Source organism: Sinohyriopsis cumingii, chromosome 8 (genome assembly GCF_028554795.1).
Source record: "Sinohyriopsis cumingii isolate HCF-2022 chromosome 8, ASM2855479v2, whole genome shotgun sequence".
Lineage (NCBI taxonomy): Eukaryota > Metazoa > Mollusca > Bivalvia > Unionida > Unionidae > Sinohyriopsis > Sinohyriopsis cumingii.
Window position 1 is genome coordinate 82,030,482 of NC_142968.1, and position 15,763 is coordinate 82,046,244.

Here is a 15,763-nt window from a genome sequence, read left to right on the forward strand (position 1 = left end):
ATTCAGGCTTTTGCTGGGTTTTTTAAAAATAAATTCAATTATTGTAAAGTACATTACACTTTGTCAACCTAACACTTTCAATGCTTGATCCTTGTTGCTAGTTTGTTAATAATAAATAGTGCTGTCTTCGAGGAAATCATATGTAAAATGTGTAGCGATAAGCATATTTGCATTTGTCTCTATTTGGTTGCTGTTTCTGTATTTAACTTGATATCCAGTCATTATTTACAGTCTATTGCCAACACTTGCATAGCATTTTGGCATTCATTTCCTAATGAACCACACTCATTGCTCGCACACATCGCGTACATATGAAAAACGGCGACTTTTTCCGATACGAGTTTAATAAACGTTTGTTGTTTTCTTTTCATCGGATAAGGATGCTGAGAAATTGAAGTAAAAAACATGTATTTGCATAATATGATATTTGATTGAAAATATAACTTGTTTATTAAGATTAGACATGATTAATACTTAGAGTATCACGATCAGAGCACACCTCCCCGCTGCTCTGTACCCTACACTGGCTATCCATTGGATCCAGAATCAAACACAAAATGTGTTCTCTATGCTACGTTTCACTGTCGGACTCTAGTCAACATACCTATCCGACCTCACCCAGGTGTACACACCAGCAAGATACTTATGCTCCTCTTCTGAGAATCGTATACTCATTATTCCCACTATGAAAACAAAGTCATATGGACAGCGTTCTTTTGCATACCAGGGCCCAGCAACGTGGAATGAATTGCCCACTGAACTTAGACACAAAGACACAGTCATCACATTCAAGAGGGCTCACAAAACTCACTTATTTCGACTGCAAGAACAAACTTAAAGACCTAATAATGTTTCCTATCTTAAATATTCTCAGCATGTTGTTTTTTTCTAATGTTTTCTAATTTCGTGGTGTTTGTTTTTGTAATCATATCACTATATGTTTTTATCTTACAGGTGTTGTCTAATGTTGTAAAGCGCTTAGAGCTTCTAACGACTGGGCGCTATACAAAGTCCTCATTATTATTATTATTATTATTACTAAACAGATCATTATCATCCCAGCGTCCTTGTTTACGTCACAAATTCTACCTTTTATTATTAGGTACATTTAATCTATATTGTTTGTTGGCTTTTTTCTCCATAATTGTATGTTCGTTATAATCGTATGTTGTAATTGACCTTATGGTGTACCTAGCAAGGGATGTTGATTTTGTACAGAGCATACTACATAGCTGATCTTTCTCTTTGAGGCTAGATTAAATATTAGGATCATTATCAACGGAGATAAACATGGTAGCTTAGTCTGAATCTTGAACATTGGTATACCTCCGTGGAAAACCCTGGTGCATCTGATGTTTGTTATGTTTTCTTTAATTATAAATTTATTGATAGACCTTATCTTCTTTCAGCATAGAATGTACTAGAAATGAACGCTTGCCACTTATCCTGGTTCTCGTATCATGTCTTATTTATTTTATATAATGAGTTTGCCTTTTCGTCTTGCGAAGAACTCGCGACGACTCTGATTTTACGTCAATTCATGTAAGACACATTTGGTACAGAAGTAAGGTATAAATACACTGTAACAATTAAGATGTAACTGTGTCCTTGGTTTATATATTTGCAGTATGACTCCTTATGCGCATGTGACCGAATGGTTTTTAACGGAACATCAGTACATACTTGGTTATCATGCTAGGGTGACTTATGTAAAGTTCTTTTCCAAGAGACAAACCAAGTGGCCACTCCTGTCTGCGCTGTGCGTGATTTGAACCCGTATCCTTAGGGTCGAGAATCCGTCATGTTCACTCTTAAGCCACAGCGCCTACCCATGAGTGGTTATGGCTGCGCATGTGCACTTCTGTGTCAGCTCTTGGCTTGTCATCGATAATAGATATAACTTAAAGTTTGTCATAAAAATATACAATGGCATTCTGCTTAAAGTTTAAACTTCATTTTTGATAAGACATATATACAGCAAGTTATCATAACTTACAATGAACGCAGTTTCTATGTATGTAAATATTTTTAATGATAGCATCAGTATATGGAACACATTTTTAATCGAAACGAACTATTACATTATTCGGTCGTGAATAAAAAGGTTGATTAAAAACAAATTTTATAATTTGTTTCGAGAATAAGTTTTAATGTGATAGAATATTAATTCATGTTGGTTACCCAGATTCATCTTTAAACAATGAGTTATTTCATTTACCTTAATCCGCTACTGCATTCATTTCTCGAATTATCTGTTTCTTTAGTCCTAAAATGATTGTCATATTTTTGTGCTCAGCCAGGACAGAGTTGGGGTATGTAGTCCCCTACTTTTGGAGCACTCCGGTAAAGAACAGAATTACGAACGACATCGGGGATTGATAGGTTCAAACGACTTTCAAATATTCAGTTTAGAGTTAAGATGTGCCACCTCTCAAATCGAGACTGAATATTTGAAGGTAGTTCAAACTTAATATCTTGATTATTTCAAAGAACTGTTAAAATCTGATATTTAACAAGTAATTTCTTCTTTCCAAATTATTAGAAACGCCTGCATTAGGGCTGTAATGTCTACATCTTTAAATTGTATGCTGATATAAGATCTAAACTCAGACAGTACATACATACATACATACATACATACACGCACGCACGCACGCGCGCGCACACACACACACACACACACACACACATATTTATACATACATACATACATACATACATACCATCTTCACTTCTTTCATATTCTCTGCATTTTTGTCTTTAAAAAAAATTCTTCTCAGTGAGTGAGAAACGACAAATTGTGTTTACGTTGGACATATTTCTGGGTGGGTACGTGTTGTCATATCTTCAAGACAAGATAACCGCTACAAATGGCGGTTGTGTAGCAAAGATAGCAGTATGAACTTTGATACACGAGAGCCCACAACGCAACTGACACAAGTAGGTGGAACAAGACGACAATCAATATTAGGTAAGATTTAATTTCTAATATTTCTACATTACTGTACAAAAGCCACAGTCACATACTAATAATGCAAAATGAAGTGTCCAGTAAACAAATGTTTTCAATACAAGGTTCGCTTAATCTTTTCTGTTTTCTGATATAGTATTTCACGTACTTCCAAGATAAAATTTCGAAACAACAGAAAATAAATTCTTATTAATACTTAGTTGGAAATGTGTATTTATCGCCTGTCAATCTATATATTGGTCTGTTTGTTCGTTTGTATGCGTGTATTTGTTTACCTACCAGCCTATTTTTTGTGTACCGCAGTGAACATATGTATATGCGTATATTTGTAGTTGCCATACCCTAGTGTATGCATGCGCTGTTGAGCGTATGAATAGATGAGTGGGTGAATAGATCAATGGGTTGATGAGTAGGTGGTAAGATGGATGAATAGTTGAATAGATGTATGGGTTGATGAGAGGGTGATTATATGTATGGGTTGATGAAAGGGTGAATAGATGGATGAGTTAATGAGAGGGTGAATGAATGAATTGGTAGTTGAATAGATAGATGGGTTGTTGAGTGGATGAATAGATGGTTGGGGTGATGATGAAACTCGCGGGATAAAGTGCCAGTAACAAAAGAAAGTAGAGCTAACAAGAAAACACTCTGGAAAAATAAACTAAGTTTCTTCTTTGCAGGTCCTTATCATGTTGCGAGCGGTTTTTCTAGGAGCAGCAGTCCTGTTGTGTGTTAGTTATGCGCAGATTCCGAAACATGGCAAAGACAATAGCGTATGCACAGACCCTACACCACCCCCAACAATGAGTAAGTGGGCTTGCTGACATTTATTAAATTCATAATTTAACGGCACTAGACAAGTTATGTACTGCATTACTACGTATACGTAAGGAAGAAGCATAGGTTTAAGAGAAGCAATCATTAAAGGACCTTTGAGAGTTCTCTGTATCGTATATGGTTTCTTGCATGCGGTACTGTTAAACTAGTTTTTATTTCTTGAAGAAGAAGAGTAATTCTTTATTTAAACCATACTCTCTCTCTCTCTCTCTCTCTCTCTCTCTCTCTCTCTCTCTCTCTCTCTCTCAGCTCAATACATTTTTTTACCACAATATGATAATAGTGTGCCCCACACGCACAGTTTAATTAGAACAGTGTACCCAAAATTAGTGGACTCTTTTGCACATGTAAGCAAGACAAAGTTAGACTATGATAGAATAACGATGTAAAGAAAACAGAATCTGACTTCAACAATGATTCCATGTCCTCTTTTCGTGTTGTTTGTTTTTGTATGAGTGCTTATCGTGGTGTAGGGAGACTTCGACGAAATCATGCAAAACGTAGATTTTAACTAAAATGCATGATTTTGTGTGTCTGTATATATATATATATATATATATATATATATATATATATATATATATATATATATATATATATATATATAACTATCAAATGAAATGATCGCTGAAAGTTTAAGTTAATTCGTTCTTCACTCATTTATGCCAACCCTTACACGTCTTCTCTGCCATTCTCTAAATTAACATTTATAAGAAAACTCAAAATATTTTGTGCCAACAAGTTCAATTTATTGAAATGTCTCTGTCGTCTTTATACAATAAGATGTCAATATTCCTATCACCATCGCATGCAAACTTTTAAAGTTATCGCAGTTTCACTTTCACAGCCTCCAACAAAGTCAAGCCAAATATTACAAACCAGTACCATACGAGGGTAGAGTGTGTCATCGTCAACAGCAACCTGACAACGGATATACACGAATACTTTGACGCAGTTAACAACCGTGGTATGGTACGACAGATGGAGTTAGGTATAGAGTTCTACGCCTGGTATGACTATGACACTAACGAGTTCATCGGTTACTATCCAACTGTTGGTGAGTGTGACACTTGACACTTGTGTTCCTCGGTGGGAATGCAAAATAAACGTTCCTTTTTAAACTGCACAAACATTATTTTCCACACAAAAAGAGACCTTGATATATTTAACCTGAAAACATATTTCGAAATAACTAGCTCGTGTTGAAAAAGGTTTATCAAACATTTAGAAATTGCATTCTACGTTTTTAAGAGCGAGTTGTTAGAACAAGTTCAAATTTAAGCAAATCAATTTGTATCCACGTAACCCAAGGCCGTGTCATAATAAAAACGGCTGTCTTTATGCTTGTAAGCCTTATGTTCGATTATTTTGTCGGGAATAAATATGTTGACGCTTTGGAATTTGAAAGATCAAGGCTGCTGAAATATTAGGTTTTTCGCGAATAATGTAGGATTTTGGATGTTCTAATTATATATGTATAAAACATGATGGCTGAGGAGGTTCTTGATAAAAGACATGAGTTGAAAGATCTTAGTACTAGTATCGGAAACAGTATCGGATGCGCTAGGTAGTGGGTTCAAACCCCCGGCCGAGTCATACCGAAGGCTTCTAAAAATGATACTAGCTAGGCTTTCGGCATTAAGAGATTAGTGGTGTTACGACTGGCCGGCCTGTGTCAGGATACTGCGACTGGGTGGAACATGATGCTACATGTCTACGGCATTATGCTCCAGTGCTAGACAACACTATAAACTGTCATACTGCAGACATCGTAGCGATATTTTACTACAAAATTGTTAAAGCTACGTTAAAAATCTAAATCACACACACTCATAAAAATCACACTCACGTGTGGATACAAAGTTTATTGGTGATCAAGTGATTGAAGTAAAGACAATGGAATAAAATGTGTGCAGTTGGGACTCAAACGAGATCGTTTATGCACGACGAAGTCAATGGCCGAAATACATTGTAATTTAAGAATGAGCAGAGAAGTGTTTGTATGCATTACCTAAACTTATTGCGAAAGAGAAAGTCACAGTTGAAATGTTTTCTGACTGACACGAGTTTATAAGGAACAAAAGTTGTGTACCAAATAAAGTAGTGTATACAGATTTCTACCACTGAATAAGGCCAGCTATTGCACAATTTAATCAAATTATTTTAACCTGAGAGTTTAACCATGTTTATAAATCCTTTAACTGATATACTGACCTGTTTTGTTTAAATATGATCATGGCTTGAGAAAATAAGACATATTGTTTGTAACGAACATAATTTAGTAAATATTTCCAGAGATTTAAATGTGATAAAGAGAAGCAATTTAGTGTAAGAAGTACATGATGCAAATATTGAAGAAATTAACGGATCTGGTCATGTTCCAATTAGTTTATAATTTTATTTTATTTTTTCTAGTTTTTAACAATCCGAACCATTATGGACATTTAATACCTGTTTTTTAAAGAAATCTGAGAACATAAGCATAATTAAAGAAGTAATACCGGACTAAAAGTTCCAATTAGCAATCATTATCTTATATTTTTAATGGAAATTAGAGGGAAAACTATATCCTATTCAGCTTAGAAGAAGAATAAAAATGATAATAAAGAAAACAGGAACTTTAGGAAAATAAAGCTGTATAGTCAATGTGTATAATACATCAGTTTACGAGAGACAAAACACCAGGAACTTAAGGTAAACGGGCATAAAATGAAATTAAAGCGATCAGTGGAAGGTAAGGAATGAAGTGGAAGAAAAACCAAGCAAATATATTTGCAATTTAGGCAAAGGGGTTTTCATCAGTAAAATTAGGAATATTCTAGTTCATAATTATAAGAGAGAAGAAGCAAAAGACGAATATTAGCCAAAATCGCTATACAAGAAGAAATGTAAAAAAGTTAAAAGAAATTCCTTGTAAAGCGAACTTACTTACCCAAAATCTCATGCAGCACGTACAATTAACAAAATAACAAAAGTCCAGGCCTGAAAATTTCCTTTCTCAGATTGATTTAATAAATAATTTGTCCACTCCTCAGGTTTTCTAATCAACTATTGTCACAGGATGAAGGAACAACCTTACAAATAATTCTCACATAATGCTACTCATAAACTTGCACACATGAGCGCGCATAACCAATATATTTAAACAAGTTTTCCCTTTTTTCATACGTGAAGACACAACTGGTTTTTCGTCATGCGGTCTTATTGGGAAAACACATTAGAACTATATATGATCTGTTAAATTATGTTCCAAAACAAACATTCATAGACTCCATATTCCTAGTTGATTTTGAAAGGTATTATCTAGCCTGTAAATTTATAAGAAACATGTTGTACTATTTCAAGTTTGGTGAATCGGTTATGAAATGGAAAACAGTAATTTCCATCGTTTTGGTTTAACACAGGTGGAGGATACAGGCAAGGAGATACCCTGTCGCAATATGAATTCATTCTATTGTACAGACAAACAAGCAATTATGATTAGAAAGAAACCAAGGAAAGGAGCAATTATAATACTGGATTTTTTTGATCGCAATGCGCAGACGCAAAGGACATTCAATATTCTTGGATGATTCGGAATTCTGTTTATCGCAATACGCAGGCGGCATTCTACATTCCTTGATGATACTGAAGCAATAGTTATACAGCTTTTATGTAACGGTAGAAAGATTTGCAAAACGCTCCGGTCATTATGAAAAACAAACGCGGTTTGGATTGGAAGAACACGAAGTCAGAATGAAGATACTGAATAGTAAAAGCACTCGAAACATAAGTCTCCTATATAGTGACACTTTCCCCTTTCCCGCAAAGCTTGAATATCCTTAAATTTCAGTCCCAACAATAACATACACTACACAAATCGACCATATGTCATAGATAAGGCAGTGAAAATTGTGTCAAGGAGTTTCCTTTAATGAAGAAGAAAGTGATCAACGGAGGGAATGATTTCCCAGAAAATCATGCACAACGAAAACTGTGCTAAACATATAACTAAACATGTAAAGGCAGCTGGGAAAACATAATCAGTCCGGTGCACATTGAGAGACTAAACATAATCCAGAACAAATACGTGTTTCTGCTCTGTAATTGTCTTCTAGTACATGCAAAATTCAATCATTCATTCTTACAACCATTGTAAATAACGAGGAAAAAACATGGACTTAAGTAAAGATTTCTCTTTAATCGATACTTGACTTAATGGCTAAATAATACAAACTCTTTAGTGTTACCTAAGCATTCTCATTCAACAAAATGGACGATTGTTCAGTGGTGTTTGTTTCATCCAACAATTTCTCAACAGTAACTAAATTAATATTCCCTGTTTTAATATGAGACCGCTAAATTGCTATTTTAATCACCAAAGCGCCCTGCTCTGCGGTATATTAGGCAAACGAACATTAGCACCTTTCAAATTGACAGAATTCTCCTCGTAAATAAAGGAAATACTGTTGCAGATGGTCCCTCGAAAGCATTGACGTGCTTTATTTCTAAATAACTTGTTCTGTAGATTTAACAAACTTATCCTGTCTATAGTATGTGTTGTTTATATTTAACAACGATATCTCTGATGAATTTTGTGTTCTTATCTCGTTTTCTACTTTATTTTTAAAAAAATATGATTCCACATCAAAACGCGGCAATATATTCATTGTCATTTTTATTCATAATTAGTCTGTTAAAGGTAATTCGAATATGAATTCGATATTTTGTCATAACACTGTAACATGACATATGTCTAACAACAACTGGTTTTAAGCTCACATCAAGACCAAGAAATGAAAACAGAAAGTCAAACACTAGGAATTTGCTTCAGGTTGTTATCTCCCCATTACAGTTTTTGTCGCTGCAGGGTTCTAGAAAACGCGCTTGTACCACAATTCATTTTCCTCAATCTAACTAAAGATCGTACATGCACCAGAATCTAATTTCTTACTTATATAGCATAGATCGGCGACGCGTCATGTAAATGTGTTATGCGTATCACGTGATACACAAAACTGAAAATGTAGGACAAACACTGACAGCGGCTGAAAATATAACATGTGTAAGGAAATTCAAAACAATGGTATAGAACTGCATTTTTATTGCTGATTTTATCTTACACTGTATGGTTGATCAGAACGCAAATATAAGTCCTAGATCGGTATCTCACGATATGGTTCAAATTACATTATCCAAATACATATTATACAGAACTAATCCTGTCTTTAAGGAATAAATTCTAATAGGTGAAAATATAACAAAGAAAATTTATATCAATAAATTTGACAGAAGCTAATTAACGAAACCAATCCAGGCTCCCAATAAGTCCCAATAATACGGTTTAGTACTGGCTAAGGACTCGGTTTAAAAAATACACTACCAACACCAGTTCCATATAGCCAAAGAAAAAACAATTGCTGAAATCTTTCAAAACTATAAACTGAAACGTGAATATACCTTAGGTTTATTTATTACACATTTTTATACCCGCAGAAATGGCGAAATAACATCTCCTTTACTATATTTATTTAAATACCTGTGTATTCTCATTGCTTTGCTATGTTTTATCTGAACGAAGACAAAAAGTGAAAAGCTAATACTTTGTTTTCTCTAAAAATATGGAATGTGCAAGAACTTTGAGATGGTCTGTGCAATTGATTTTCAAAGTGGCATTGTACTGTAGACAATGCACATTTATCTCTACAATATGTTTCTTCAAAAGGTGACAATGGGCAGTGTTTTGTCTCAGACATGTCCACGTCAGACCAGAGATATCTGCTCGGCTATAATGTAGTAAATGGAAAACCGCACATCTATTCAGCCAACAGCGCTCTCCATTTCGGTGGCAAGGGGATAAATGAAGTATACATGGGAAAGGACATTGTGCGAGGAATCCGCGTGGATAAATGGTCGTCCTGCCAGTACTGGGCGGACATGGACGCAACCATGACAATAGACTGGTATTTTACAGGTAATGTAATGTAATGAATATATATATATATATATATATATATATATATATATATATATATATATATATATATATATATATATATATATATATATATATATATATATATATATATATATATATATATATATGTGTGTGTGTGTGTGTGTGTGTGTGTGTGTGTGTGTGTGAAAAGCAGATGATGACGTCAAGAGTCTCCCTTGAAGTAATATATATGTATGTTAGGAAGGCTAAGAAGCCTTGTTTTTACCTTTAAATAGATCAATATATGTTGTTCAAATACATTATATCCTTGCTAAAATTTTCATGTTTTAGCATTCCTTGCATACATAACTACATACATGCATGCATGCATACATACGTACGTACGTACGTACGTGTGTGTGTGTGTGTGTGTGTGTGTGTGTGTGTGATTGTCCATTTTGTCCACTGAGTCACTTTTTTAAATCGGACTTTTCTATACACCTTATGTAGCTGATGTATCGGCATCCCTGTGATTTCAGCAGATAAATGGAATATCGATTCTTTTATCCCCCCCCCCCGGCCAGTCATATTCGTGCTACAATTGGTATACGATTGGAGATTTGGGGATGATGAAATGGATAATCAATACCTGTCCAACTGCAATATAACACTTACAATAATGATATGGTGGATAGTAAATCTTCATAGTATTGTATTGAGTAACATTTATTCAAAAATACAAATGTCATGAAAAAGAACTGTCAAGTGAAAATTTACATATATTTTTAATTCACACGCCAACAGTATTTTGGAACATTGATTTTTTCAATGGACCGGAACATTGACTTTTTTCAATGGACCATTTGTCTAATCGCCATCGCCATTTCGTGTCAATATTTTCCCATTCAAGGTATTTTTATGCATTATCTTTTTTAACGCTGAAATGAAATGTATGTGCCGTTTTCAGATATAACCAAAATAGCTATTTTATAGTATATACATTTTTTATATGTTTGTTTTTTTTGTGGAGAGAGAGAGAGAGAGAGAGAGAGAGAGAGAGAGATTGGTTATTTCTAGTAGTCATATATCGTGCAGTAAATCCTTAACACGTCACATCCGGTTTTCACTATCCCCAGATGATCGAACACTTTCTTTCCTGTCCAATTTGGTTGCAGTATATTTTTCTACTTTATAATATTCATGAAAGAAACTTTTAAAACCATTTAAATAGGTGTGCGTATATACTCATTTTTTCTCCATTTATTGTCAGAATCGTGCATTCTGCATACTGCACTTCATCATACTATATGACACGTGTGTCTAAGAATGGTAATTTGTGTTGGAACTACGTTTTGTTTGTAAACAAACAAGATACGATTATGAGCACTTCGTAGTAGTAATGAATAAATTAACGAAAAAACTCATTTAGAATGACGTTTGAATACATCTGCAAAATATGGAAAATATCAAAAGACTGATATTAAACAGGCATGAATAATTGTTTACCAAATCCATTTATATAAAAAATGTCACCTGACCTATGACGCAACCGAATGTTCTGGAAAACTAATTCATTAAATTGCAAACAAGTTCGTGAACTAAGCAAGCCATTTCATCCATATGAAAGTAGATATGACGAAGTTGTCGATGGGGACAGTAAATAGAGCCAACAAAGAACCTATCAACCAAGAAGACGACTGAACGTGATATCCACAAGTCACGCGGTGGCTTTATCACAACAAACGGGAGACATACGGTACTAAAACTATAATTCTCATCACTTAACAACGCATTTTGTAGAAATGTAATTAACGTTCCAAGATCGCCCCCGGTGGCCAACTGGTTAGATCGTTCGCCTTGGATGCGGGAGGTCGCGAGTTCGAACCGTGGCTAGCCTCAACGTTAAGTGGTTATTGTTAGGACTGGTCGGCCTGGTGTCAGGATAATGTGACTGTATGGGACATCAAGCTACATGTCTGTGGCATGGTGCCCAAGTGCCAGACATCACTAGAAACTGTCACACTGCAGACATTGCAGCGATATTACTGAAAAATTTATAAAACTACGTCTAGAGTCTATAAAATAAATAGGTATGTTAAGGTCAAGGGCTGTCCTCACTACGCCTCTCTCTCTCTCTCTCTCTCTCTCTCTCTCTCTGAGACGTTCCACATATGAGTACAAGCACAAAATTCGGGGGAAAATGCATTTTAAGAAGGCGAATTTCGGTTGAAGATCAGGAGTCTCATAGCCGATATACCATGTTGTCGAGGAAGACCTTTGCCGCTGGCGAAATGGGTTCTCGCACAGAGCTACTTTGCAGTGTTCCCCGTTCTACTACTGTATTGAGAAATGTTTTGATGTAAGATACATGTCATACATGTAACGTAGCTTGGGTCCATAAACGAAGAGCAATGCAAGTGATGCGGCGTAAATATAAGTCATCTATAGCTGGTAATATGAATGGGAATAAATGTATTTGCCTTTCTGAGGACTGAATTTCCTCAAAATGTACTTTCTTAGCTATTTCTGCTAAACAAAATTACACGAATTCCAAAAATTGACCCACAGCTAGAAATTGTACTGAAATTTAGACTTCGTTACTAACATAAATCACATTCCAAAAGAGAATTTACTGCTTTCCAAAATAAAATGAACACGATATTCCCTAACAAACAATATTGATACCTGAGTAGCCTTCAGAATTTAATTATGTTGTTGTTGTTGTAGGATTTAACGCCATTTTTTAGGACACGATAGGCTATACATGGCGGCCAGTATAATTGGTGAAGGAAGAACCCTAGAAAACCCCGAGAAGAACCACCGACCCACGAGAAGCTACTGGCAGGCTTTCTCACGTACCCACGTTAGCCGAGCCTGAAACTCGAACTCATGTATACATAGGTGAGATGGCAGTGATCCGTAACGGTGAGCGTTTTAGACCACTCGGCAACAAAATTTAATTAAAAGAATTTTCTATTTGTTTTCCATATCACTTTTGTATTTTTTACTTATTAATACTAAGACTCGAGAATTTAAAACATAAATACAAAAGATCCAAGTGATCCGTGGTGGACCACCTAGTGGTTAGCATTACCGGATGCACGACATAAATGGTGCGGGTTCGAATCCTACCGTCGGACCAGCGATGGTCAGCTAGCATGGTGTGTTCTTGGGCAAAACACTTTACTCCAATTCACCTATGTTAGTTGCTGTGCCGAAAAGCACCAACCTAAACCAAGCCAAACCAAACCAAAAGATCCGAATTAGATATCATAAACTATTTTGACTCGTGATGTATCGTCTACTTACTGAGAATTAACATCAGTTGTATATTCATTATGTATCCTTTACTATTCTTATTATTTCTTATCTACGAAAATTTGACTTAGCCATCTTCATATTTTATGTAGCTTGCGGTTTGAAAAACAGACGATGACGTCAAGAACCTCCCTTGAAGTAAATATTCACTCGGTAAAACTGTTCACATACATACTTGGATGTACTTATTGAAAATCATTACATCAAAATGACCATCTAAGCTCAGTACAGTTATGGTAGTGTTCTTCTAATTAGGACGACCATTGTAAGCATGTATCCATAAATCTGATAATAATGGGTCAAAATCTGTTCAATGTGTCCTACACGGCAAACGGATATATTAGTACAGTGGCAAGAAAGATTTATTCATATCCTACATATTTTGTTTTATCTATCTTCCAAAAGATGAGACTGAATGGGACTCGGCAGTTGGAATATCTATTCCTGTACGCGCTCATGTCAAAGGACGGGTCTACACTGGAAATACTCAGTCTCACGATTTCGATCACTACTACGAATTTTTCCACTTTTTCCCGTTCATCGAAGGATCAGAAAATTCAATATTTGAGGTATGCATGCTGTTATGACTCTTTGATCTTAAACTATGCAACAGAAAGAAGCAAAACCAACAGGTTTAGTTAAATTAAGAAATATTTTTCGCTATAATGCAAAGTGAAAGTTCAAAAGACAGCATTGTGAATAAAATCCCATATTATCTTAATTGTGTTATCTCACGTCCGAAAGTATAGGATGTTCCAAATGAATTTCAATAATATTGAATGTCTTGATGTACCAATAGTTTTGAATGTCCAGATGTACCACAACGATATAATCCAGCATGTCTTTGAATACGTTCTCATTAATCCTAAAGTGGTATTCTAATTAAAACGTAAACGTGCACTTCGTAATGGCAATGAATAAGGCAATGAAATAACTCCATTAGAATGACATTTGATTACATATGCAAAATCTGATCATAGATTCCCATAGAATAATATTACACAATCATAAATAATTGTTCACAAATCCCTTTAGATAAAAATTGTCACCTGACCTATGACGCAACCGAATGTTCCTGAAAATTAGTTATTATTAATGGACAAATTCATTGAATTGCAGGCAAATTCGCTTCCAGAACTTTTTCAACTCGTAAACAAGTTTAAGCATTGAACTTAGATTTGAGCAAATATATTGGCTTACTTCTTAGACTCATGACAAAAATCAGATAGGCAAAAACTCCATTTTCACAGCCCTCCATGACTTGCATGATGACCGTCAGGTACACAATATAAATTAAATATGCATATTAATACATAACATAGCTTTGGCTGCTGGAACATGAATTTTATAACACACTGTTCAACACGTAGATTTTAAAACGCCATAAATGGAAAAGAATGAACTGATGAACTGGAGATGGAAAGGACCTTGTATAAACTCTCTGAATATTAATTTCACCTGCAGTTTTCATTTACAAAAATCGCCGCCTAATATAAAAACCGAGTTGAATCTGGGACAACAATTGTTGGGATCTTCGTCTTTTGTTTCGACAAAATTATTTCATTTTTTCCTTTAGTGAATCACATCTAAAGATTTATTGCTATAATGTACACAAGACAACTTGTTATTCTTCCATACCTCTCTGGCAAAGATTCGATAATGTACACAAAACGTGTTGTCAATTTGTTATTCTTCCGTACTTCTCTGGCAAAGATTCTATAATGTACACAAAACGTGTTGACAACTTGTTATTCTTCCATACCTCTCTGGCAAAGATTCGATAATGTATACAAAATGTGTTGACAACTTGTTATTCTTCCATACCTCTCTGGCAAAGATTCGATAATGTACACAAAATGTGTTGACAACTTGTTATTCTTCCATACCTCTCTGGCAAAGATTCGATAATGTACGCAAAATGTGTTGACAACTGGTTATTCTTCCGTACCTCTCTGGCAAAGATTCGATAATGTACACAAAATGTGTTGACAACTTGTTATTCTTCCGTACCTCTCTGGCAAAGATTCGATAATGTACACAAAATGTGTTGACAACTTGTTATTCTTCCGTACCTCTCTGGCAAAGATTCGATAATGTACACAAAATGTGTTGACAACTTGTTATTCTTCCATACCTCTCTAGCAAAGATTCGTTTCTTTTATCTCTGTCATAAGCTGTAACAGCTATCTACTGGGTGGAAGATATAGGATTTAATGTTTAAATTTATATTGTTCTTTTGTTCCAATTCTCGTCAATGTTGTTCTCCTTTTCTATTTTCTATTATTTCAGACTCCCAGCGGTGTTCAATGTCCAGGGCGGAAGAATACTAAACCGCTACCCACTATCCCTCCTGATGCCTTTTCCTTCACTACCGAGATCTTGGACAACAGACAAAACACCATCTCCTTCATGGATGTAATCTCTCTCTCTCTCTCTCTCTCTCTCTCTCATTAAACTTTGTACTGATGAACCACGTGTGGATTTTGCTGATGGTATCTTCTGTGCAAGTCATACATGTCTTTCACTAGAACAGGCATCTATAAAGTTTGTATGGCAGAAATATTTTACTTTTTGTCCTTAGATGTAAAACCGGATATATTTTCTATGTAGGCGGTTTGATTGCCCGACAAGATTGCGATGGAAAATAGAGCAATTAGCAACCCACTATACATCATCTTTTTCAACGTGTGTATACATTTTCCGGAGAATAAAATTAGTAT

The 15,763-nt window shown here is 35.2% G+C and overlaps 1 protein-coding gene across 1 annotated transcript in view; it reads left to right on the plus strand.

The window, feature by feature from the left end:
* The first annotated feature begins 2,816 nt into the window (after window positions 1-2,816).
* Window positions 2,817-15,763, plus strand: part of LOC149793995 (uncharacterized) — a 33,084-nt gene continuing 20,137 nt past the window's right edge. Inside the window, exons 1-6 of the mRNA XM_089967918.1 lie at window positions 2,817-2,971; window positions 3,652-3,778; window positions 4,656-4,865; window positions 9,513-9,761; window positions 13,449-13,612; window positions 15,333-15,458. Coding sequence (XP_089824044.1) covers window positions 3,661-3,778; window positions 4,656-4,865; window positions 9,513-9,761; window positions 13,449-13,612; window positions 15,333-15,458 — 867 coding nt within the window. The 5' untranslated portion in view covers window positions 2,817-2,971; window positions 3,652-3,660. The remainder of the gene's footprint in view (window positions 2,972-3,651; window positions 3,779-4,655; window positions 4,866-9,512; window positions 9,762-13,448; window positions 13,613-15,332; window positions 15,459-15,763) is intronic.